This window comes from Coccomyxa subellipsoidea, assembly GCF_000258705.1.
Source record: "Coccomyxa subellipsoidea C-169, whole genome shotgun sequence".
Taxonomy (NCBI): Eukaryota; Viridiplantae; Chlorophyta; class Trebouxiophyceae; family Coccomyxaceae; genus Coccomyxa; species Coccomyxa subellipsoidea.
Window position 1 is genome coordinate 2,231,157 of NW_005178041.1, and position 23,810 is coordinate 2,254,966.

A 23,810-nucleotide genomic window follows, 5' to 3' on the forward strand; every position below is an offset into this window, starting at 1 on the left:
ATTTGATGCAATGTAGTTTACACAGTACGTTGCAGAGCATGTAGAGTTTCAACCTTTTGCACTACTTCGAAGAACTCTAGCTAGGTACTCACAATCTAAGGGTAATGTTGCTCTTTGTTTGGAAAGGTTTTGCATCGATTCATTGATTCCATAGTTTGCATTCAGGTAGTTGCTGTTCCTTTTCCTTGCAAGTTGTAACTTTCTATTCAGGCCATGTTTCACGACAAATTCCCATTGACAAAATCCCCGGTCTTGGCCTGCCTTTGAAGGTCCTGCAGCTGTAAGAGAGATGCCTGCGCAGCTGTTTTGCAGTTGATGGCAGATGACACTTGCTTCAGCAAGCCCAAAGGAACATCTCTGCCAGCCTCAATATCATTCTCCTCTGTGTCATCAGCTGCTCGGGGCCTGCAAAAAGCAATGCCGGACATGACAACCGGGGCAAGGCTCTGCCCCTAGTGTCTCATTTCTGACGAGAAAATGCATTCCAGGGAAAAGAATGTTTCCGAACCTGCATGCCGAGGAGGACATGTGACTCACCTGGACAGCCGCCGGAGGGTGTCAGACTCCATCTGGGCTGCCCTGACTCCAGCCTGCTTAATCACTGACGGCGGCAGATGCGCCATCCGCGCAACATTGAGCCCTGCACCGCGCCTCACCATCTCAGCCACCTAATTAGTAAATCCCATCAGATACTCACGGATATTGCCACCCTATTTAAAAGCCAAAAGAATGAAATCGCGCTCACCAAAGCTCTTGTCTGCCACGCCGGCCGCAAGCTTATAGAGGAAGACAATGCGCGGCACTGACACAGCCGGTTGGTCTGCGTCGTCTGCAGCTACATCCACACTGGCGCCTGTGGACGGCAGCGCCTGCAGTGCCTGGCGGCCGCGCGCGCCTGCCTTCGGCTGCGGAGAGCTGCCCGGCAGGGGCTGCCCATCATCTGGGTCCTGCTGAATGTAGGACATGTAGAATGTGGACACCAGTGCCGGGTAGTCCTGCTGCAAGCTCGCCACCTGCACAGCCACAGCAAACACCTTTTAAGCCTTTCTGCACATTTCCAGGCAAGTTCCTCCTCCACATGCTTTGACTCAGGTCTTCGAAAGAAAGAGCTGACAGCCTCAGATGTACATCTTTGTGCAACCTCTTTGGAGGAGCTGCGCCATCACAGACACATAAAAAGCGATCAACCCAGACTTGAGAATTAGCGTTGTCGGCTGGCACAGATGTGTTATTTCGCTTCCGTTCTCTATCTCTCCCAGGGCAAGGAGTGGTGTGCGCGCCTTGGGGTAGTGGGTGACAAAGAGGGTGAGGCAGCGAGTGGTGGTGACAAGGTGCTGCAGGGTCGCATGCGCAATGGCAAGGCCATCATGCGTCGCTGTGCCGCGGCCCAACTCGTCTATGATCACCAGCGATCGTGGCGTCGCGTGCGCCAGGATCTCGCTCGTCTCTGACAGCTCCTGCACAGCCCCGTCACACCCGTCATGCAGTGACATGTGTAAGAGCATACCCCTTTTCTAAAGCTATTTGGTCTAATTCATAAATATTTGGCCCATTGGCATTGTCATTGGTGATGACAGTTGTGAGATAGTATGTGCTTTGGCATAATGGACTTGGCCAGGAATAGGGATGTGCAGCGCAGAGCTTTCTGCCACCAAGAGGCAGCTGCCGCATACAGCAGGGCGGGTGCGTCCTACTGCAGGACCGAATCTGAGGTGCATGGGGTGTATGCCAGTGGGCTTGCCTCCAGGAAGGTGGATCGGCCCATGGCGAGGTTGTCCGAGGCGCCCATGCGTGTGTGCACCGAGTCGAAGACATGCATGCGCGCCGACTCGGCAGGCACAAAGGACCCCACCTGCTCAGGCACCAAGTCAGGAGATTTGCGGGTCGGTGGCATATCTCTTTTGGGCAATTTGAGGATCACACCTTGCAACAGTTAGTCTGGTTGAAATGTGCAAGGAGGCCATACATGCTTACCTGGGCCATGATAGCGATCAATGCAGCCTGGCGGATGTAGCAGCTCTTGCCCCTGCCCAGAATCACCAGCTCTCAGGTTCAGCTTGCATCTTCTTACACCACAAATGAACAACTGTTCCTCCAGGGCAGAGCAAATATGACACGGCATCCCCAGTGCAATTGTCTGGGGCGATTTGCAACAGCCCCAGAAGCACACCCCATGTTAGGCCCGGTGATGATGCAGGCGCGCGGTCCGGTGGCGCCCCCCAGGAGTGTGTCATTGGGCACCACCTGCGCCTCTGCCATCATGGCGGCCAGCACCGGGTGGCGCCCACCCCTTATCACCAGCTGCGGCTGCTCCTCCTCCCCCACTATCTCCGGCCGCACATACCTGCACCACACCCACCATCCTTTAGGCTACTTCTTATAGATTGAACCCACTTCACCCCTCTCCAATTCACAGCCTTTTGACTGTGCGAAGGGCCCGCCAGGATGCCAGGAAGAGCACATGGAGCAACTTAGGACAAGCCTTGAGGGGTCAAGAGTGCGCAAGATGCTCTGTTCCTGCTAAAACTGACTTGGTCACTTAATGCGCTTATCTTCACAGGTCTCATCAGGTGCCATTTCTAAGGGACAGAAGCTTGTGCCCTAATTTCACAGCGTGCAAGCGCAGCGCACTCTGGGTCGATGGCGAGGGAGGCCAGAGACTGCAGCGCGTCCAGGGCCGCCAGCGCCTGCACAGCCGAGCGGAAGGGCGAGTAGAGGGAGCCAAAGTCGCGCATGAACGCCTTCCACGCCTGCACAGCACATGCGCTGTGTGGGTGTGGCTGCAAAGGCATGGAAGCTGTCTTCAAGGTGGGTAGAGGGCGTGAAGGGTGTCACTCTGAGAAGCCTGATTCTGCTGCAAGACAAGGCACAGTCCGAGGTCCAAGCAGTCAGCGAGCCATGAGGCGCTTGTCACGCGGGCTTACACAGAGCATGCAAGGAATGGGGCAAATTTGCCAGGATCTAAACACAGAATGATGGGGCTGACCTGGTCGGCGGCCAGCTGCAGGCGCTCGCGGGACAGCTCCAGGGCAGCCAAGGCATTCCGTACCTCTGGCGGCCGGAAGCGGTTCACCTTCTTGGTGCCCGATATCTTCTCCCAATCCTGCCCCCACATCCACAACCTTGCCATCAACACACTTGATCCCCTTTGCAAGAAAATTCTAGGGAATGGATGGGGTAGCAGAGGGACACTTGCACGCTGGCTGCATCAAACCAACAAAAGTGCAGTTCTCCAGCAAAGCACAGCCAGAACAGACATAAGAGGCGTGACACGCACCCTGGGGATGTCTTGGCGGTCGGCGGGGACTTCAATGAGGAAGTCGCCCTGGTTCTGCACGCTCACGTAGTCCAGCCGCGGCAGGCCCAGCGTCTTGCGCAGGACCGGCAGCAGCTTGGCCTACGCACCACAGTGCATGAATTTCGTTCAGACTGCGAAAGTCTTTGCAGAGTGCGTATCGACGCATGCAGATAAAAGTCAAGGGCAGCACTGTTGTGGCAAAGCAGCAGGAGATCCAGGGGCAGCACTATTGTGACAAAGAAGAAGTGTCAAGATGAAAGAGGGCCCCTCACCAGGCCTTCATCTGCATCGGCAACCTCCTGGCGCGCCTCAAATACCTCAGGGAAGCGCTCCTCGCTGATGAACAGGTCGATCTTGTTGTTGGCGGCCGCCGCCTCCTCGTCCATCACCGACAGCATCTCGTACGCAGCCTCTGCCACCTGCAGGCACAACTCTATGATATGAATGCTGCTAGCTTGACCAGACAACAGAAGATTGAGAGGAATGGGAAGTGCTGTGAACAGGATCAGGAGTTGAGGCTGGTGGGAATGTGACCTCTCTGGATGCAGCGGCGCGGAACAGGCGCTGCAGAAGACACGATGATAGGCCCTCCAGAGCGGCATCCGATGACAGATCCGCATCCGCCTGCCAGCACGTCACAAAGTTAGTCTTGTTGCTCATTTCAGCCACCCACATTATCAATTTAGCTTCAGCACTCTTCTCGCGGCGCAGCAGAGTGGCAGCAGCAACCTGCACGCCCAGCTTTGGAGCCACGGTGGAGAGCGCGCGGAGCATCCTGCTGAATTCTGCCGGTGCGGCAGTGCCGTGCAGGCTGCGGGTGATGCCCCGCTCCAGGTCACCCAAGCCGGTCAGTGCCTCCACCACACACCCCGCCGCTCCCTCCATGCCGCCTGCAGCAGCAAGTCACCCTCATTCGCTGATTCAAGTGGACTATGCCAGAGCATAAAAAGCTGTTTCTTGCTGATTGAGAGGGAAAGGCCCGTGAGCACCTCTTGCATGGGAGAGGGACACATGAAAAACATTCCTGATTGCATGGGTCACAGGTTTAAAGTTTGCCATATTCATGCCAGCAATTGCCACTCGCTTGCTCATGCCGGGCACAAAATGCACGGGCACATGCCAGAAGATTGACATTTCGCAGTGCTGGCAGTGGCATATCGTTGCCTCTCATGAAGACAGTGCAGGCACCTATGGCGCGAGCAAGCTCTTCGACGGCGTCCAGGCGCTCGGCGATGCGGTCGGCGTCTCGCAGCGGGTGCGCCACCCAGGAGCGCAGCAGCCGGCTCCCAAACGGCGTCCGCGTGTGGTCCAGCAGCCACAGCAACGACCCCCGCTCCCGCCCATCGTCGTTGTTGTGCAGGATCTCCAGCTGCCTGCACCGTGTCAAGCGCGTTCAACCTCAATTGGCAGTAGTGAAATAAAGCTTGCTGGGCACCATTTTGAAAAGCATGCCCGCAAAGATTTTACACAGGTGGCGAGGACCTGCCATAGCTGTATCCCCTAAAGAGCCAGGATATATGGTACTATAGCTCACTCGAAAAAGATTGGGGAGACTCACGAGAGGGTGTTGGGGGACAGGGACATCTCGTGCTGGGTGTTGAAGGGGCGGAAGGAGGCAGCCACGCGCAGCACTGCCTCCATGCCATAGGGCTTCAGGTAGTCTATTGCAAACGCCAGCGCCTCCACCACCAGGTGCGGCAGCGCCAGCACCGCTTCCAGCGCTCCCTCCGGCACGCCTGCCCAGCAATGGATAACTTATTGCCACAAGCAATATCAAGCAGTTGCCAAGCAACGACGTTGCAGGGCCAATAAATATTGCTACATGCACACACAGCAGTCCATAGAGAGCTGACGAAGGAAATCAGGATGGTGTTTCGAGGGAGTGCAAAGGCACCTGCATGGCAGTGATCCTTGCGTCGCCAGCAACCTATATGACCCATGCGGAGATCATTTATAGTAAATGCATCCACAGCAATCTTCAAGGCTTGCAGGAGGGAGCACAATGGCCTGTGAGCAAGTACCCCGCACATGCAATTGCAAGGGCGAGTTTAAATTCAAACGCACCTGCGTGGGCGTAGAAGGCGGTGACTGCTGCGACGGCGCCGCCGCTGGAGTAGCGGGCGCGGGGGGCGGTCTGCGAGCGCAGGCCGCGCGACTGGCTGGTGAAGGCGCCCAGCAGCCGCTGGCTGGCCGAGCTGATGGGAGTGGCAATCAGCAGCTCGCTGGGCGCAGCAAACACCAGGCGCGCCTCCAGCTCTGTGCGCATCATGCCGTCCCTGCACCCAGCACACCAGCAGCTCATGCTGCCTGTATTTATGCGTTTTCAGCACAAATCTTTTTGTTGCCCCTGCCTGCCCATCCTAGAAGACTGTTGCAGCGATGCATATATGCTTTGCCTCCCGAACACCATCTTGCTGAATAAATTGAGAGCCCAATGGAGGGCTCCTTTAACCCCTTTCGGAGGGGGTTCTAGAGACTGAAAGGGGCTCACTGGTGGTGCCTTTTAAAGCAAAGCAAGCATGTGCAGCAAGGCCTGCATCGTGCTGCCGGAAGGATAGATCAGGATACCTGAACTGGGCATGCAGAACGTCGCCGGTGCTGGTCTCGATGGCCACGATGCCGATGTCTACTGCGCCCTGGGGAGCGTTCTCTGCGGTGCCCTCCACCACGCACACCAGGTAGGAGGAGAGGCCCTCGTTGGTCCAGGACGCCGTGCCAGCCTCGCTGCTGAACGTGCTGCCCCGCCCCTCACCAACATGATCCTTGTCTCCAGCCTGTGGCACAGTTGATGGTGTCATAGCCATTTGTCAATTTGCGAAGAAAATTGGCCTGCTTGCACAAAGGTCAATGAGGCACAAAGAGATCCAATTACCTCCAGGGTGGCCCTTGTGTACAGGGCAGTCAATTGCCGGGTGAAGGGGGCATTGCGATTGTCTCCAGCCTTCTTCAGCGCAGCAGTCTCTGTCTGCCTGACGATCCCAACCTGCCATAGAGCGTGTCCCACATCAGCATGCATTATATGATTGGTGGGTCTGGTCAAATTCCTGACCGGACCAGGGTAATTCTGAATGCATTGAGAGCTTGCTGAGGTATCACCTTGAATCCCGCCTCCACAAGCCGTCTCACATAGACATGGAGACGCGGCACGGGGATGGAGGCAGTCATGAAGTTCCGATCAGGATAGCAGAAAATGTTGCACTCCCGTGCGGCAATCTCTGCGTCCTCCCCGAAGAACCTAAACTTGTAGCCGACCTGCAGCAGCCCCCCCATTGTCTTTTGAGCCTCCATTACACCCGTTACACCAAAAACAAACATGCAGATTACCTGAGAGATATGAAGACACATGAGCATTGGTCAAGTAAGCAGGAACAAGGCGCTTACCTCAATGACCAGTAGCACGCCAGGGTGCTTGCGTTTGAGCTCGTACACCTGCTCCTCTAGAGGGGTGCGCTTCTGGGGGACAATGTCCACTGCGCTGCCTCGTTTCTGCAGGCCCGAGGCCGGGCCGAGCACCAGCTTGTTCTGAAACCTCAAGTGCCGCTTGGCCTGGTCGGCGTCGGACAGAGCAGCGCTCCTGCCGCTGGCTCCTGGCTGTTCCCTGCCTGGGCTCGAACTGCCGAGCAAGTCCACGCTGCAGTGAACGTCTGCATCCCCTCCTGGCGCTCGCCCTTGCTCAGGAGTGCCGTCCTGGAGGCTCACATTGCCCTCCTCGGCTGCCGCTGCCTGCAAGTCTGCTGCAGGTGTGTGCTTGGTCTGCAGGCTGCTGTCCGTTGGCCGCGTGCGCTTCCTTGGAGGCTGCTCACCATTTGGGCCGGCATCTGCCTGGTCTGACTCACGGTGTGAGGAGGGCTGAGCCCTCTTGCATCCCTTGTCCACCGATGCTGTGCTAGGCTGAGACAATGAGCCGTTTCCAGCAGTCTTCTTGTCTGGCTTCACAAAGAAGAAGGACGATATTGGTCTTTGTCCCTTCAACAGCTTATCTTTCGGAGCCATGTCCGATGCGTGTTGACAATGGCAGAATGGTGCTTAGACTCCTGTCATAGTCACATAATCTTCACAGTGGTGGATGGAAAGCCCTCAACGGGAAATCATGGACGTGCGCACTTCGGTGCTTCGCAGAAGGTATATTTAGGACACGCAATATTGACTGATCACAACAACATTGAAAGGATCTGACGAATGCTTAGATCCTTCATTATTTGCTTAAGCCTGTAACAACATAGTATTATGCTTGAATGTTTGATGTCGTAAATAAATATGATCATAATATAACGACGCGGCACATAGATTGCGGATGCTTTGGATTATTTTAATAGAGCGAGTTTACTTTTAGTTTGCACGCATGGGAAAACAGGAGAAGGAAAGGAGGGTGGCCTGCGATGCCTGCTCAGCTGCTGTGTCATTAATGATGACGTCAATAGTTTCCTCCTTTGCAATCCTCTTCTGGTGGAAGAACATGTTGATCTCAGGAGAGTATGACACTACGCTGATGTCAATTACATGAACAAAGGCATTGCACAGTTATACGTCAAGAAGCGCAAATTTGCAGACCAATCTCCTCTCAACCTTGGCATTGACTCCTCCAAGAACGCTGTTACTTCAATAAAGGATTCCATCTTTGTATTATATAGCACCATGTAGATCAGTTGTTGAATTTCCAAGCAGTCACGTGCTCTTTAGTACTTCTTATGCTCCAACACCTTGAGCATGGCCAAGGAACAAAAGCCTTTCCTCTTGGGTCTAACGGGATCAATAGGTGACTTGACCCATCATCATTCACGTTCATAGCAATCATTTAAGTGGCTGCTATGATATTTCTCATCCTGCCTGTCTCTGCTTTCAGGCATGGGGAAGAGCACAGTCAGCTCCATGTTTCGTGAAACTGGCGTTCCAGTCTTTGATGCCGACCAGGTGAGCACTACAGATATGTCGATCAATCATCTGCAGACTGGACCTGCCAAGCTTGGACGTTGAAAATGTTCTTGTCGGTGCAGGTTGTTCACCGATTATATAGTCAGGGAGGAGGCGCAGTCCATTTGATTGGCGAGCACTTCCCACAGGCCATAGTTGATCAAGGTGAGCCAGTAGATCCATGTATGAGCATGGAGCATGCTGCACCACGTCCAAGACGCAAGTCTAAAATCAACCTGTGCTTGTTCTGTACTGCAGCTGTGGACAGGCAACAGCTGAGCAAATGTGTGGTGGGCAACAAGGTAAGACGGCACATTCACATGTGTGATCATGCCTCTGCCGCACAGCATGATTATTGTGACACCATAACTGCGTTGCAATGGGTGTGCTCTTTTGGTGCGTGTATCAGGAAGCTCTGAAACAGCTTGAAGGCATTGTACATCCCCTTGTCTCGGACGAACGGCGCAAGTGGCTGCTGATCAAAAGCAAGGACGGGGGCCACCCAGTGCTGCTTTTGGACATTCCCTTGCTCTTTGAGACAGGAGCAGAGCACATGGTATCTTCATGCCATTGTTTAAGAACACCATGCAGAGACAGACCCCCTGTCCACAAGTCTTAATGTTTCTGCTTGATCAGACGAAGGATGTTGCAGGGAAGATAAGTACCATGTGCTGCTCATCAGGTTGACGCAGTTGCTGTAGTGAGTGCTCCTTTAGACCTTCAATATGCTAGGGTGCTTGCGCGACCAGGCATGACGAAAGGCAAGCAATTGACACTCTCACAATAATCTGCTCAGCAGTATTTGGCCGACAACGGTGGTGCTTATCACAGAAGGCCCCAATACTTGTAAATTTTGCAAGTGCAGTGTTTGGGTCTGATTGTTCCGTTTATAGTGCAGAGACGCTGGAAGCAATCTTAGCGAGACAACTTCCGGATGAGGAGAAACGACGAAGAGCAGATTTTATCATAAACACGGTGAGCTCCTATCATGGACTACACTGAGGTAACAATGTGAATATATGACATCCCGTTGTGGCTGAGGATGCTTATATTCCTGCAGGGAGTATCACTGGATGAGACTAGGGAGCATGTCCGGGCTCTGTTGAAAGGCTTGAGGGGTCGAGAAGGAATTGCATATGACAAGCATTTCAGCGTTTGACAAGATTCGAGTTGTGCACACCCAACCTTCCTCGTTTACAAAAAGTGATTCCTGGGAAATAACGTTAACGCAGAAACGGCGGTGCCATTTAGATCTTGTGATTCTGTACACATGTAAATTGCTGCACCCATGGCTCACGTATCAAGGACAATCTGATATGCTGCGTGCGAAAGTGTCATGGAATAAAGCTGCGCATTCCACTCACATGCCTGTTGCAGTCAGGACCTGTCCAACAGGCTCTCATTTTGATTTAAGAATTGGGCACACCTAGCAGGCATTAGGCGCACAGGAAGAAACACATCAAGGCAGAATGTCAAAGCCTGTATTATTTTCACAATTGTAGAGGTTGCTGGTGATGCATTTGCTGACTCTAAAAATCCTGCAATTCTCTTGCCTTGCCATCACATCAACATCAGCCCTGCAAACCCACTGTGACGGCAGTGGCATCGCTCTCTTCATCCGACTCAGGACATTGTGCATCCTCCTCAGCATTGACATGTCCTCCTTCGCTATCAGCATCCTTGAGCTGCTCTCTGACAGAGCTGCTCTGACTGTACTGCCGCAGCGCCCTGTCCAGCTGCATTCTGGAGCTTGCCACAGAGGCGACTGCTTCAATCGCATCGGAGAACTTTGCCTGTTGGACAGTGACAAAGGTGTCTGCTCAACGATTGAAGAAGACAAATAGTACGTCTCTTGCAACTCAAGCAATACTGCAAAGATGAGTATATAGATTGTTCCACCTGTGCGTCCACGAGATGTGGTGAGACAAGGCTTCCCATCATTTGCATCGGTGTGCGCAGAGGCTGGCTGACTGAGCATGCTGAGTTGTTCCTGCTGCTGTCGCTGTCAAGCACAAATTTATGCTCCAGGTCCGATATTATGCTGCTGTACTGTGAGCTTCCTTCTGCAAGCATGGCAGAGATCATTCATCAGACAGCATGAACAAGTCTAGAATGCAGAACAGATCGCATAGTAGATCCTCAGGGCTTCTGGCTGCTTGTGATACAACAGTACCTATCTCTGGGTGTGTCGTTTCATCTGCAGGTGGGCAGAATGATGTCGCCTTGCATTCCTTCAGGCGCAGCACTGAATACTGCGAACCTTCTGACTCAGGGTTAATGGCTATGAGAGAAGTAGCTGTCATGTGGGCATCGAACTGTGAAACTCCAACCCTGTGGGACCCCATTGCGTAGCGAGCCTTTGCTAAACAGAAGAAAGCCTGAAAAAGCACACTGCATTTCAGGACAGTGAGAGGTCAGGTTTTGGGCCAAGTGAACAGCCAAAAAATGAGGAGATTTCGAAAAATTCCAATAACTTGCCTCTTTCAGCAATGATTGCAACTGCGCATGCTGTGTCAAATACTCATCGGAAGCATCGAGGGCATTGATGAAGGCATCTTCAACTGCTGCTCCTTGAGATTTCATCATGACAGGGTAGATTTCAGCTGCTAATTTGCCTGACGAGTTTCAATGTCCAAATTTCGGCACAAGGCGAAAGACTGATAATGTCATGTCTGTCCAGAGTGGAAGCTATCAACCACGAAGGTGTTCGGATTGTATTTGACAGCAACACCATCAAAGGGTCCAAGGCTATTTTACGTAGACGTGAGACTCCAGTCTCAATCTGCTCGAAGGTGATTGTCAATTTCTCCATGTTATTGGTGTGGAAGCTGCAGGAAGCTGCAGGAAGCTGATGCTACCAAATCCCTACTCTTTCTCTTCTCGGATCAAGCTATGTGTGTACTAACTTTCCCACATGAGAGCTTGTGACGCATCTCATCCTGGAAAAATGAAGGAAATGGTCAGGGCAAGTGTGCCAATCAGTTGGCAGAGGCTGCAGAAGTTGGGGCACCAGAGTCCTAGAGTCTGGGTCCAGCTGGCGGGCATCGATAGAAACATACCTTTCATAGATGGGGCTGTCAATGCACTAGACCCTCCAAGGTGGGTCACAAGGGACAGTGAATCAGTCCGCAATCCCAAACGAGTCTGTGTGATTTGGCCTCAAGAGCCACGTGGTGCACCATGCATGGCGCCCGCCAGATCAGGGGTGCGCATCAGGGGTGTGCGTGCATGCCTAATAATCACAGCCTGAAGCCATTTAAATTCGCTGAAGCTGACTGCTAGCTATTGCAACAAAATTGCCCCTTGGGCTTCAGCATCATGAACTGCCTGCAGCTTCTGCCCTTGGGCATTGAATGGCCATGGCCAATTCTATACACCGCAGCACTTCATAATCAGCAGTACATCATTGCAGTAGCTTGACATGATAACACCATTTCTATGCTCCGTGCATTGTCTCTTCTGGAACACTTCTGTCCACTACAACTGCCGCTGAGACTTTGACATCTAAATAGCTCTCGCTCACAAAATTTTTGGAACTTTGACAAAAGCACCTTCCTTTTCTGGGACTTGGCTCAGCACTGCCTCCCTGCATCAACATCGTTGAAACATTGGTACACTTTCGAGTATCAGCAAAGGAAAAATGCACAAGTTGTATATAAGAAAGAGTTGTTCCTTGAGATCACCTGCCATCATACTCAACAGGGACATCCGGCCTGAGCACGTTCTGGTCTTCCATATCTATCCGTACGGCTGGCGGGACGCCCTCTACATCTACAGCTTGCAGCTGATCAAACCTGAACAGCAGAACACAATGTTGGGTACCGCCATGCGCAGAACAGCCTTTATGAGCTGTACTTGAAGGGGTACCTTACCAGCTGACAATCTGTTGCAATTGAGGCTCCCATTCCTTGACCTGCACCCATCAGACAGCATATTGCTGCCTTCAGAGCATGAAATTTATAAGGAGGTTGGTAGAAAAGCAAGCAAGCCGTGCATCCAGCGCACACCTCCTCTTCAGTGACAGAAATCTGAGCCATCTTTGCGAGCTGCCTTATATCAGGAGGGTCGACGCCCCTATCTCCTTTGGAGGCTTTGCAGGCTGTCTGTGAGTATTTGCATCGAGTGTGCCTTTGTGCTACTAGCAGCCTGCAGCTTGGTCTCAGCTTGCTAAGCATGAGACTAGCCTGTATGCTGTTGCAACAAAATACCGTCTTGATGGCCTGCATTGCCATTAACTGTTCGAATTCAGCCCCAGTACGGTCCAGATCGCAGAGTAATTATCCGAAAGATGCCCTTTGCTGCCACTCACGTACTAGGAGAGAAAAGACCACTGTTGATCTTGCACAACTTTGGTAAGTAATTTCAAACTTGTACTAGCGCATTATTTCCTTGGAACCAACAAGAAAGGGATGTGGAATGCCACCTTAGCGCACGTGATGGCCACGTGAGCACAGCACGCCACGCAGCAAGCAACATTTGTCTTCCTTCTTGTCTTCCCCTGATGAACAGATTATTTTGTGGAGATTAATCTGGGTAAAGGGATCTGGTCATAGGACGCAGCCATCCGAAGCGATGATCTTGATGTGTTGTCTCCAGTATATTTTGAGATGAGTGGTTGATGTTGTACTGAACGCCACATGACGGCACCGAAGCCCAGGATTAATCTTGCTCAGCACCTACAGTGGATTGACAACCATCCAGGATGTCGCGAACAGGGGTTCCTGTACTCCCTGCCCTCTCAGAACAAAGAAGCTGCTGAGCACAGGGTGAAAAGGTGAGAGTTTTGTCTACATTGGTCTGAATATCGTGTCAAGCTCATTGATTGATTACAAAAACCGAGGATGGTGTTTGCGTGACCAGGATCGGTGAGGACTTTCGACTTGACAACTCTAGACCACTCCCAAGTCAGGCTACCCAGGTAAGGGCGATGCTATGATTTGAGATAGAGATTCGAAAGGCCAACAACTAGATATAATGATATATGGCACTGCAGGCCCTTGGGTCTCTGAGACAAGCACCTGCCTCGCTTGCCCCAGCGAGGAACGGGACTGTGCAACAGGAGTTGCGGCACCACACCGGCAATAATGAGCCAGCTCAGGTCCGGAAGATTGCTGTCAATGGTTTGGGATGCACCAATGGTGGACTGCTTGCTTCTAGGTTGCCCAGAGGAACAGCAGATCTATATTGGTGTGTGACAATGGCTCACAGCTGTCGCATGGTGGTGCAGGTCACCAGGCCAGCTCCAGTCCAGTCAGCACCTCCTCCGCTGCCGAACAACCTGGGCAGCATCTTTGCGGACTCGCCAGACTGTCTGGATGACCTGGACATTGACAGCGTTGTCCTGCAGCACAGGCAGCAGACCGCAGCCGCCGCCTCGGCCACTCACCAACAACAGACACCGGTGCCGCATGCAGGGCCTCCTCGGCTGACCACACCTCCGGCTGGAGCAGGGTCAGCGCTGAACACCGCTGGCAGCGACTCACAGGCCGGACGGCATGTGACCCCTCAGAAGCTGGAGGCACGGCAGTGCAGCCACGGCGCGGTGCTGGCGGAGTGCTACCATAGGGAGCAGCACTTGAAGGAGATCAATGCCAGGCTAGTGGATGTCCTGCTGGAGCTGCAGGAGCCAGGGGGGCTGGACCCGAACAGAGACCGGCTGGAGGCCGAGAAGAAGCGCCTTCTGGCTGACAAGAAGGCTCTGGAGGGCGCCAGGCAGGCCAACGCGCCAACTCGGCCGCAGCAGCACCAGTGTTCCACCCCCAGCTCGAGCGGTGAATCGGGCATGTTCGGCACCGCCCCCGAGGCGGCCTCTGCCAGGGCGCCGCAGCAGAGCCGCTTTGCACCAGAACCGTCGTTCCAACGGGGGCCGCCAGATTACGGCCCCGGCACAGCCGCCAGTGGAGGGCCGTCTGGCCCTGACAGATATGCCGGGCCCGCGCATGCAGATGATGGCGTCAGAAGCTGGGACAGAGCACCCGGCAGCTTTGCCGAGCCCGGCCATGCCAGCAACTGGGACAGGGGCCCTGAAAATCTTGCTAGGCCGCTGCACGCCCACAACAGCATGAGCAACTGGGACAGGGGACCTGAAAGACCTGCCGCGCCCCTTCACGCAGCCGCCAGCGCCAGCAACTGGGATAGGGGGCCCATACACAGCGGCTACGAGGATTCAGCTTTCACAGCAGCTGCCCCGGATCCGACGCTGCGGCAGGGCTTTGGCGAGAATGTGGATGAGGTGTTTGACTGCAAGCAGAGCGACGGCAATAAGGACAGCCGGTGGCAGGAGAGGTTTGCATGGACAGATGATCTTGCCATCGCCAATGAGGACTTCTTCGGCAATGCCAGCTTCAGACCCAACCAGTTGGAGGCCATCAATGCCACCATAAAAGGCAATGACTGCTTTGTGCTCATGCCGACTGGAGGAGGTATGCTCCCGTACTTGATGTGATTGGCTGACTCCTTGCTGGGTCTCTGATGTCAGATCAGCCTGACCCAAAACGCTGTTGCAGGCAAAAGTCTCTGCTACCAGCTACCAGCGCTGCTGACCAACGGTGTGACCGTGGTCATAAGTCCTCTGGTGTCTCTCATCCAAGACCAGGTGACACCGCTGCTGCACAGAACATTTCCAGTTTTTTTGCACATCTGTGTCACCCTGCCTTGCTGCATGCATTGTCCTGAGCGCTCACCAGGTGCCTGTGCCCTTGCAGGTGTTTCACTTGCAGCAGGCTGGCATCGCCTGCGGCTACCTCAGTGGCACACAGGACTACGAGGATTCGCGCAGCATCATGCAGAGGCTGCAGCAGACTCCCCCAGACATCAGAGTCCTGTTTGTGACCCCTGAGAAGGTCGCCCGCAGCGACTACCTGATGCGCACACTCGACGTACTGCACAGCCGCAGGCTCTTGGTGAGTCTGTGACGTTGTCGGGCTCACACATAATCAATGCAGCACGTTTTTTACGTTGCAGTGCTTTCTGGGATTGTTGTGCTGAGTGTCATGTGCCATGCACAGGACCGGGTAGCAGTGGATGAGGCGCATTGTGTCAGCCAGTGGGGTCAGTCACCACCTCTCTATGTGCCCTCTGTGCCCTCACACTTTATTTTAATCCGTCTTATTTCAACATGAAAAAATTAGGATTTGAAAGGTTCTTCGCTGGTACAGGACACGACTTCCGGCCCGATTACAAAGGCCTGTCCGTCTTCAAACGCAGGTGAGTTGCATGCATGCATGTACAGCACCAATATCAGGCGCTCGCTCACATCCTGACGATGCAAGGTTAGGTACACTTAGACATAAAATTCCTTCTGTGAGATTTTTGCTGCTGCAGATACCCAATGGTGCCCCTGCTTGCACTGACAGCCACAGCAACTCCCCGAGTGCAGCATGATGTGGTGCAGCAGCTCTCCCTGAAGCACTGCGTCGTGTTCAGATCCAGCTTCAATCGCCAGAACCTGCGGTATGTACTTTCTCAGCAATGCCAGAAATTGCTATGACATAACCCACAGCCGTGGAGATTTTCCTGCTGCCTGTGTTGTGCTTCTGGCCGCGCTCAAAGACTGCTCGCTGCAGGTATGAGATCTGCAAGAAGAAGGGCAAGTTTGATGACGCCATTAAGGAGATGGAGGACAGGATTGCGCGCAACTTCTGCCACCACGGCAGAGTGCAGTGTGGGATTGTCTACTGCCTGTCCAGGAATGACTGCGAGAAGGTGGCTGCAGAACTGCAGGTCAGGCTCGGGATTCCCTCATGACAGGTTTAGTTTGAGGACAACAGTCGCAGAACTCCCATTTGGTGAAACTTCCACAGCTGATGATTTAAGTTTAAAATTGCAATTCAGCTGATGAGGAGCCTGTGCTGCAGAAAAAGCTGACTGCAAGGCTGGGGAACCGAGTGCGCGTCAGGTATGTTCTGAGTCCCCTGTGTGTTCAATTATGCTGAATCCTCATGCGGGAGGAGTACTCAAGAGGATGCGTCTTGTATCTTGCACACCCTGCATGATATTGCAAGGAAGCCCTTTCTCCTCACATGGCGCTCGCACTGCCTTGTTTTTCTCGCAAATACCATTGGCTTAACACAAGTGTATATGCGCAGCCACTACCATGCAGCCTTGACGCAGCAGGAGAGGGAGGAGGTGCAGGCAAACTGGACGCACGACCGCATGCAGATCATCGTCGCCACCATCGCCTTTGGAATGGGTGAGTCTTGCCCTTGGCATCTCAGAGAGGAATGTACACATCAGATGCACGGAGTACATGGGAGCATGGCATGCCTGCATCGAATGAGCCGCTGTGCATGCATGCAGGCATCAACAAGCCGGATGTGCGCTTTGTGATGCACTTCTCCGTGCCAAAATCGCTGGAAGGCTATCACCAGGTAAGAATGCGATCTCACCTGCCCTTGAGCCGCTCATGTATAGCATCAAATGGTTTTAATCAAAACACCAGAGACTTTGCGAGGCAGTTGTCCTGAATACACTCTTTGGAGGCCGCAGAATTCAGTTATGCTCCATGCAATGAGACAGCAGTACATAGGACTTTGGTTGTGCAGGAGACGGGGCGCGGCGGGCGTGATGGCAAGGTGGCGACATGCATCCTGTACTACAGCTACGCGGACGCCGTGCGCATGCGCCACATGCTCAAGCAGAGCGCAGAGGAGCAAAACACGTCCCCGGCGCAGCTGCAGTGCAACATGGACTCCCTCAACCACATGGTGAGCACACACTTGGTCTGCAAGTGTGCATATCAGGCCTGCAGCGCGCCTGCATCATGCCTGACAAAGCCTTAAAGAGTCAATCTTACCTGGCATGAGCCTTTCTTGCTAATATCAACTTGTTTATTCCCATCCCTGTCTTATGCCAAAACATGTACTGAATGCTCCTGCTTGGGGCGAGACAGATCGCCTACTGTGAGGAGCAAGTGGAGTGCCGTCGCTCGGTGCTGCTGGCGCACTTTGGCGAGTCCTTTGATGTCAAGCGCTGCCACGGCACCTGCGACGTCTGCGCATCGCGCAATGGCCAGGAATTCGAGCAGGTGCAGCCCTCAACTTTTACATTCATGTCCTGTGTGCTGCATGGCTGTCCTGTGAGAGTGGGTTTGTTGCACCCCAAAGTCAGGCGCTGTTCACTCATCTAAAAGCTGTCTGGGAAGGTCAGGTGAAGTCGCAAGCTTCACCAACCTGCGACATGTGTTGGAATGGAGCCACCAGGTTCTGCCTGACATGGGTAAACAAGATTGTCTGCAGGGCTCGGCTTCTTCCAGGAATGCATAAGTGCACGGTGTGTAGTAGGAAGTAGTAGTAAGTGGTAGTAAGAAGGTGGGCGGAGACGGATGTGTCCCACTGCAGCGCGATCTGACGGCGGAGGCGCTGGCGGTGGTGCGTCTGGTGCGTGCGGTGAAGCAGCACGGCAGCCTGAGCCATGTGGTGGACGTGTTCCGGGGCGCCAATACGAAGGCCGTCAAGGACCGCGGCCACGCGCAGCTGCCCGACCACGGCGCCGGCAAGGCCCTCAGGTGCCCACATGCCCTCCCCTGCCCCGGCTCTCCCCATGCTTTCTCGTTTTGTGCCCGCACAGCACACCGCTGCCGCCAGCATGCTCCTCATTGCACAGCATGCTCCTCATTGCACAGCTGCAATTGAACTTAAATTCTAGAAGACTGTTACAAAGAAATTTTCACGCTTAGGCATGGAGGCTTCCTTCCATCTTCTGCCTGAGGAACTTGTACTGTTTCTCGACCATCTTCTGACTTGTGCGTCGTGAGGTTGTGGATTATCTAGGTGTCAGGAGTCTAAGGCTTGTGGTGGATCATGCGCGCAGCAAGAACGAGGCACTGCGGCTGCTGCGCAAGATGGTGGTGGTGGGCGTGCTGTCCGAGGAGACCTTCCGCGCTGACAACCAGTACGGGGGCGTCATGTCGCACCTCTCCGTCTGCGAGCCCCTCGCGCGCCGACTAGGCGAGGGTGCCCTGCGCATCCGCATGCCCTTCCTGCTCGCCCGCGAGGCCCCCGCCGACCAGCAGCAACCGCAGCAGCAGCAGCAGCAACCCAAGAAGAAGGCGGCCTTCCCCCGCGCGCGCAAGGCCGCCCGGAACAGCGCCGGGGCCGCGCCGGTGGCCGCCGAGCCCGAGGACGAAGTGGAGATCATCGACGACGATGACGCCGACGACAGCTGCGCCACGCAGGTGAGAGGTCTTGTCATACTGCTGGTGCACAATGTGCTCTGTGCTGGTTGTGACTGGATGGGGAGCAGTGCTAGCTGGCCATACCGCCACATGCTCGGTCACTGGTGAGAGGGAATGGGTAATGAGAGATATCCAGCCAGGGGAAGCAATCCTACTGTTATTTGTGTTTAAAAGATGTCATCAGCTGAGCTAGGCTCCCTGTCTCCAGGCACTTCCAGTGGATGTGGATTTTGGCAGATGCATTGTTGCCGTTCTTGTGCGCAGGAGGAGGTATCTGCCCGTGAGGCCGCGCGGGCGGCGCTGGAGCAGCTGACCGACGTGCTGGGGGCGCGCCACGGGAGCCGTCAGCACCGCATCCTGGAGGGCCCCACCGTAGAGGCCCTGGCACGCGCGCGGCCGGCATCCTTGGCCGCTCTGCGCGCGCTCACGCGCATCCCCCGCTTCTCCAAGAACAAGCGCACCCTCTACGGCGCAGACATCGTCGTCGCCCTGCAGCAGGCACAGCCCCCCTCCCCTTCCTCCTCATGCAGCACTTTCAAGTCATATTTGCACTTTCCCTGCCAGTCTGTTCCACTCTGATCAAGTCTGTTGACAGACCCTGCAGGTGAACTCATCTAATTGCAGCGTACTGCAGGGTGCCAGGGGCATCATGGATGGATTGGCAGTGAGTTCTACTGCGATTTGTAATGTATGCAATCTTGCTGGTTGGGTGGCATCGTGAAAAAACAGTATAATTGGTGGGGCCTGCAGGCGTCTGCATTCATGGAGCAGCAGCGTCTGGGGCTGGCGTCGCAGGCGGACTTCCGGCTGGACACGTCGGCGCTGAGTAAGCGCAAGGCAACCAACGCCGCCATCACGGCCTGGCCCGCCGACGACGATCACTCCGACGACGACTTCGACCTCGCCGCCGCCACGCAGGCACTCCACTCACTTATGCCCTCTTGCCGAATCAATTTTCAGAATCACTGGCCTGGCCTTCGGATGTTCCTTTTTCAACAGTGGCTGAAATACAACCTCCTCACATTATCACATCAATCCTTGTGGAAGAAGCAAAAAATGGAGTGTGTGAAATATTTTGGGCGAGTGCAGGTGCCCGGCCAGGGGAATGGAGCGGCCGCCGCAGCAAAGCGCGCGCGGTCTGACGCGCCCGGTGCAGGCTTCAACCAGTTCCGCTTCTCTGGCGGCGCAGCAGGACCCGCCAGCAGCGGCAGCAAGCTCACCGGCTTGTCTGCTCGGCCCCCGGCACAGGTGTTTTCTCCCACTCTGCCCGGCTCTGAGGACCCGTCAAGCACCTCTTGTCACTCGGACTAACAAGGGGTCCATGGATCTTTCAACTTGGTTGTGAGCGCAGGTCGGGCCAGAGCAGGCTGGTGCAGAAGAAGTGCCAAAGCGGCCGAGCGCGGGTGTCGGGCCATTTGGCGCGCCGCTGCAGCAGATCCCCGCACCCGACGGCGACGACTCTCCCGGGGATGCCATGGGCAGTGACAGCGGCTGGCGCAAGTCCAGCTGGAGGAGCGGGTGACTCATTGCGGATGACGGCTGATGTGCAGCGGATGGTTACAATCACTTGAACTAAATAATCTCTGAGACTCTCAAGTGACCGCCAATGCTCGAAACACAATCCTGGAACTTCCATCAAACCATTCTAATCTACACCACTTCTGCTGAAAATGCTACAGCTATCATATGTTAAGCAACTTGCTCTCCAGCACCACAGTACTGTCTCAATTATCATTTATCAGTGGTGTGCTTGCGGCAATGTGCTTCTGTATCTCCAATCTGTAAACTGGATGATCAGCTGCTTGGGATGATTGCGTTTGCATGCAGCAAGCCTGACTACGGGGTCCAATGACACGTCATTCAAGACATGTAATCATGTAATCATAAATTCGCCTTTTTGCAGACCTGCTCAATTTCGCAAAAATGGGATCACAAATGTCGGCCAAGCACCAAATTGTCGACAGAGGGCGTCAAGTTTCTCTGGATCAACCTTTCCACTGTCGCCTGACAGGCCGAGCTCCTCAGCATGGATGCCCCCAGCCACAAATACAGAGTCACATCCAACAGCTTGAGCCCCTGCAGATCAAATGTTTTAATGTGAGCACACCGGATATTTTCTGATAAGCTGTCGGCGCAGCATATGGTAACACCAGCCCGTTTCTCCTGTCGAGGTTTAACATGACTTGAGATGTACATATGTTGAATATCGAAGTGAAGCAGGGTAAGTGGTCAGTGAAGTTGTCACCTGCAATGTCATGCTCAAGAGAGTCGCCAATGGCAACAAGCTGTTTTGGATCATCAATGTCCAGCAATTGCATTGCTGCCTGGTAAATTGCAGCAGCGGGTTTCCCTAAGAGGATGCACGCCTGCGCACGCAATCTATGACTCATCTTTGGTGTGTGCACATTCTTTGTAAGACCCTCTGAAGACGTTCCAAAAGGGAGTGTCAAATTTCAAGGAATGACATCATCGATAAGATTCATACAAGAGATGCTAGGAAATCGAGTTGCTCTGACTGACCTTGCCACCCATCTCCTTGTACCATTTGCCAAATGTGCCAGGCATGAAGCGCAGATAGCTGGCATCGACTGTCACAACGTCCGGGTTGGCAATCAGCAGCGGAAGATCTTTTGCTGCGGCCACTGCCAAGATTTCTTTGATCTCTTCTAGTGATATGGGAGTGGGTTCCACGCCATCACCACCCCCTAAAGACTCTGTCCCATGGGCCAGCACAAAATCCGCCTCCTCCACATTGCGAACGACCTGGGTGCAATTCATGCATATCATCTCAGACCATCTTCAGCCAATGCATCCAGTGTCATTACGCATGGAATCTGCTGTGGCACATTCTGGCATGGTCAATGATGTACCTGCAGCCCCAGGCCTTCCAAGGAGATGCTACCCCGTTCGCCCCAGGTCAAGTGTATGCATTTGTTGCCAAGTCTCTCCCAGAAGTCGCCCTGCCTGTGAAGCAGCGCATTGTGCGCCACCTCACCGCTGGTAATCGCACCAGCAAAGGCATCTTCTGCAAACCCCATGGCGGCCAACTTGCCCACAACTCCTGATGATCCTGGAGCCATCAAGGCTGAAATGCTCAGTTACCCCTCCAAGAGGCTCTGCAGAAAGGTGCACAATGGAGGCATCCTGATCTACCCTCACAATCTATCAAGGTTCAGACCAATGAAAGGGGGCATTTACGGCGGGAGCTATTGCTGATAATGAGTACTTGGCGTCCACTCTGGGCAAGGGCATGTACCGCCTCTGCTGCTCCAGGGTAGGGATCTCTGCCATCGTGCAGGACACCGAACTGGTCGAGGAGTACAGCCTACACACCAATAAGCTCAATTTGTTAGCCGTACGAGGTGACAAGGCAGGAGGGACCTTCGGATCAACATGCAGATCATTTACTGCACCTTGTACTGGGAGGGAAGGTCGTTGATGTGTGTGATTTGCTTCGGGATATGTGCTGAGCATTTGATCGCGCTCATATGGCGTGGCCTCATTCCATTTGCGGCAGACAGCCCACGCATCGAGAAGACATGCACCATCCAAATATTACGAGCCTCAAATTCGCTGGCATGCTGCAACGTAATTCTCATCCAAAGATTGTTTGAAAGGTTTTTCCATCGATTTGTCCATGTTTCAGGCAAGAACGGGACGGTATGTGTTCATCGATTGCATCACGTGCCAACGTGCAGCTGGCATGCTGCATGCAACAGTGTTAAGAGGTGTAAACTCTCTTGTGGTCAGTAATCAACAAAGCATTCCTTCAAATTCTGTCATGTTCACGCAGATATTGTTTGTCACATCAACTCTAACCAGGAAAAATCAGTGTTATAAGTGCTTCTCATATGGACAGTGATGGCTTCAGACACATTCGTGGGATCTGTGCGTTCTCGTTATGAGCGTGTCTTTACTGTGTTGCAAAACCTCTTTTTGCGCAAAACCTGTGCACTTGATCATGTACCCACCGCATAACGGCTCATGCCTGTGCAGAGAGGAGAGAGACGTTTGCGGCATAAGGAATTTGTTTACCCTGTTGTTGTGGGCACTTGCGCGTTCTACTTAGGCAAAAAGGTGTGCCTAGTGGTCAGTTGTTCCATGATCGCTTTCCTTCCCTGCAAATTGATTTCACTCACATCTTGGCTTAATGTAACTGCAGGCAACAGAGACACAGTCCCACAAATGGTATCTGTACGTCAGAGGAGTAAGTGGGGAAGATATCGGTCACATCGTGAAGAAGGTATCAAAGTGCCGACGATCGGTAGATTTCCTCAACACGTCAGGTTTGATGAGCAGGCATTGACAGGTGCTGAAACGTTTTCTCATTCTCAGGTGGTCTTCAACCTCCACCCAACCTTCCCAAACCCCACCCGGGAGGTTACTGTACATCCCTTTGAGATCGAGGAACACGGCTGGGGCGAGTTTGAACTCAATGTCACGGTGCTAGACCACGCCCCTGTGACAAATCTGATACTTTTCGTTGCTCTCACTGTCTTGCTGGACTGGAGCGTCCGCAGTGCCTAAAACACTGTGTGGTCCCCAAATGCAGCTGCACTTTGCGGATGATGCACAGGAGCAGCCAGTGGAGATTTACCACAAGCTCAAACTTTACTCCGAGGTAGACCCTACCATTCAGAGCACAAAGAAGCCGGTGAGAGCCCATCCTCATACCCTCAGCTTGCTGCATTTCCCGTTACATCCATAATGATGCTGTCATCCATTTCCACACCATCTGGCCTGTTTGCAGGAGTGATCTCAGCTAAATATAAATCGGCTCACTTCTGTAAATGCAGGTTGTCAATGAGCAGTACGAAGAGCTCATCTTCAGTGAGCCTGTCGAGGCGTTTTACCAGCGAGTGTCCAATTACACCCCTCCAGTGGCCTTCCAGCCAGTTATCGCACCGCACTTTCGCACATATGAGCCTGCGGATGATCTCCAGAAGATCAACCATGCCCGGCAGAGAGTGGCGCAGCTGATGGCCACCACGAAACGTCAGTTTGACTCACATGCCTGAAATGCCTTTCAAAGTCTAGAAGGATGCTGTTGAAATTCACGTCATGCAGTGTGCTTCCCTTCCAAAGAATGTATGTTGATCAGAGCTGGTGATGTAGTGAGCTCATCAGGGACAATCATAGCACTAGCAGCATTCTGTGTGCGCATGCACCGTGTTGACGATGGTTGCAGACATACATTCTAGCATTCCAAATGGCCAAACATAGCTGATACATCATTCCTCCAGCACTTGACTTCAGGGGCACTCCAATATTGAAGGTGCTCCAAATACGAATGTGTCCTCTGTGTCCTTCTATCACACACTGCCACCATAAAACAAAAAAATATACTCATCAAGATGTCATCTTACGAGGATTTCCTCAGCTGCAGCATGCTAGAGGCACTGTATTTGAAGACACGGTGTCTTCAGT

General features: G+C 53.5%; 5 protein-coding genes across 5 annotated transcripts; 3 read left to right on the forward strand and 2 right to left on the reverse strand.

Moving 5' to 3' along the window:
• Positions 1-4: 4 nt before the first annotated feature.
• Positions 5-7,291, reverse strand: COCSUDRAFT_64608 (hypothetical protein; the record flags this gene model as incomplete). The annotated part of the gene is made up of 20 exons (XM_005651170.1): positions 5-405; positions 538-640; positions 746-1,013; positions 1,299-1,457; positions 1,703-1,852; positions 1,975-2,026; positions 2,171-2,344; positions 2,632-2,750; positions 2,987-3,103; positions 3,278-3,397; positions 3,571-3,717; positions 3,833-3,922; positions 4,028-4,188; positions 4,487-4,671; positions 4,857-5,034; positions 5,363-5,574; positions 5,867-6,072; positions 6,171-6,281; positions 6,395-6,550; positions 6,680-7,291. 20 exons carry the CDS (start codon positions 7,289-7,291, stop codon positions 219-221), a joined length of 3,507 nt encoding a protein of 1,168 aa, XP_005651227.1. The 3' UTR covers positions 5-218.
• A 476-nt stretch (positions 7,292-7,767) lies between these two features.
• Positions 7,768-9,497, forward strand: COCSUDRAFT_52424 (P-loop containing nucleoside triphosphate hydrolase protein). Its single transcript, XM_005651171.1, has 8 exons — positions 7,768-8,054; positions 8,142-8,209; positions 8,293-8,374; positions 8,468-8,511; positions 8,619-8,765; positions 8,892-8,970; positions 9,103-9,184; positions 9,270-9,497. Exons 1-7 carry the CDS (start codon positions 8,006-8,008, stop codon positions 9,126-9,128), a joined length of 495 nt encoding a protein of 164 aa, XP_005651228.1. The 5' UTR covers positions 7,768-8,005; the 3' UTR covers positions 9,129-9,184; positions 9,270-9,497.
• Positions 9,498-14,513: 5,016 nt separating this feature from the next.
• Positions 14,514-18,131, forward strand: COCSUDRAFT_2628 (ATP-dependent DNA helicase; the record flags this gene model as incomplete). Its single annotated transcript, XM_005651172.1, has 14 exons — positions 14,514-14,631; positions 14,716-14,804; positions 14,914-15,111; positions 15,217-15,259; positions 15,367-15,415; positions 15,533-15,665; positions 15,797-15,931; positions 16,159-16,181; positions 16,297-16,400; positions 16,508-16,578; positions 16,753-16,914; positions 17,100-17,234; positions 17,548-17,714; positions 18,020-18,131. Coding segments are annotated over 14 exons (1,539 nt in total), but the record flags the coding sequence as incomplete, so codon positions are not given.
• A 2,161-nt stretch (positions 18,132-20,292) lies between these two features.
• On the reverse strand, positions 20,293-21,463 carry COCSUDRAFT_39711 (hypothetical protein; the record flags this gene model as incomplete). Its single annotated transcript, XM_005651173.1, has 4 exons — positions 20,293-20,459; positions 20,629-20,749; positions 20,904-21,146; positions 21,254-21,463. 4 exons carry the CDS (start codon positions 21,461-21,463, stop codon positions 20,293-20,295), a joined length of 741 nt encoding a protein of 246 aa, XP_005651230.1.
• A 689-nt stretch (positions 21,464-22,152) lies between these two features.
• On the forward strand, positions 22,153-23,573 carry COCSUDRAFT_52425 (yeats-domain-containing protein). The gene is made up of 6 exons (XM_005651174.1): positions 22,153-22,271; positions 22,380-22,460; positions 22,546-22,626; positions 22,719-22,826; positions 22,936-23,037; positions 23,180-23,573. Exons 1-6 carry the CDS (start codon positions 22,245-22,247, stop codon positions 23,399-23,401), a joined length of 621 nt encoding a protein of 206 aa, XP_005651231.1. The 5' UTR covers positions 22,153-22,244; the 3' UTR covers positions 23,402-23,573.
• Positions 23,574-23,810: the final 237 nt, after the last annotated feature.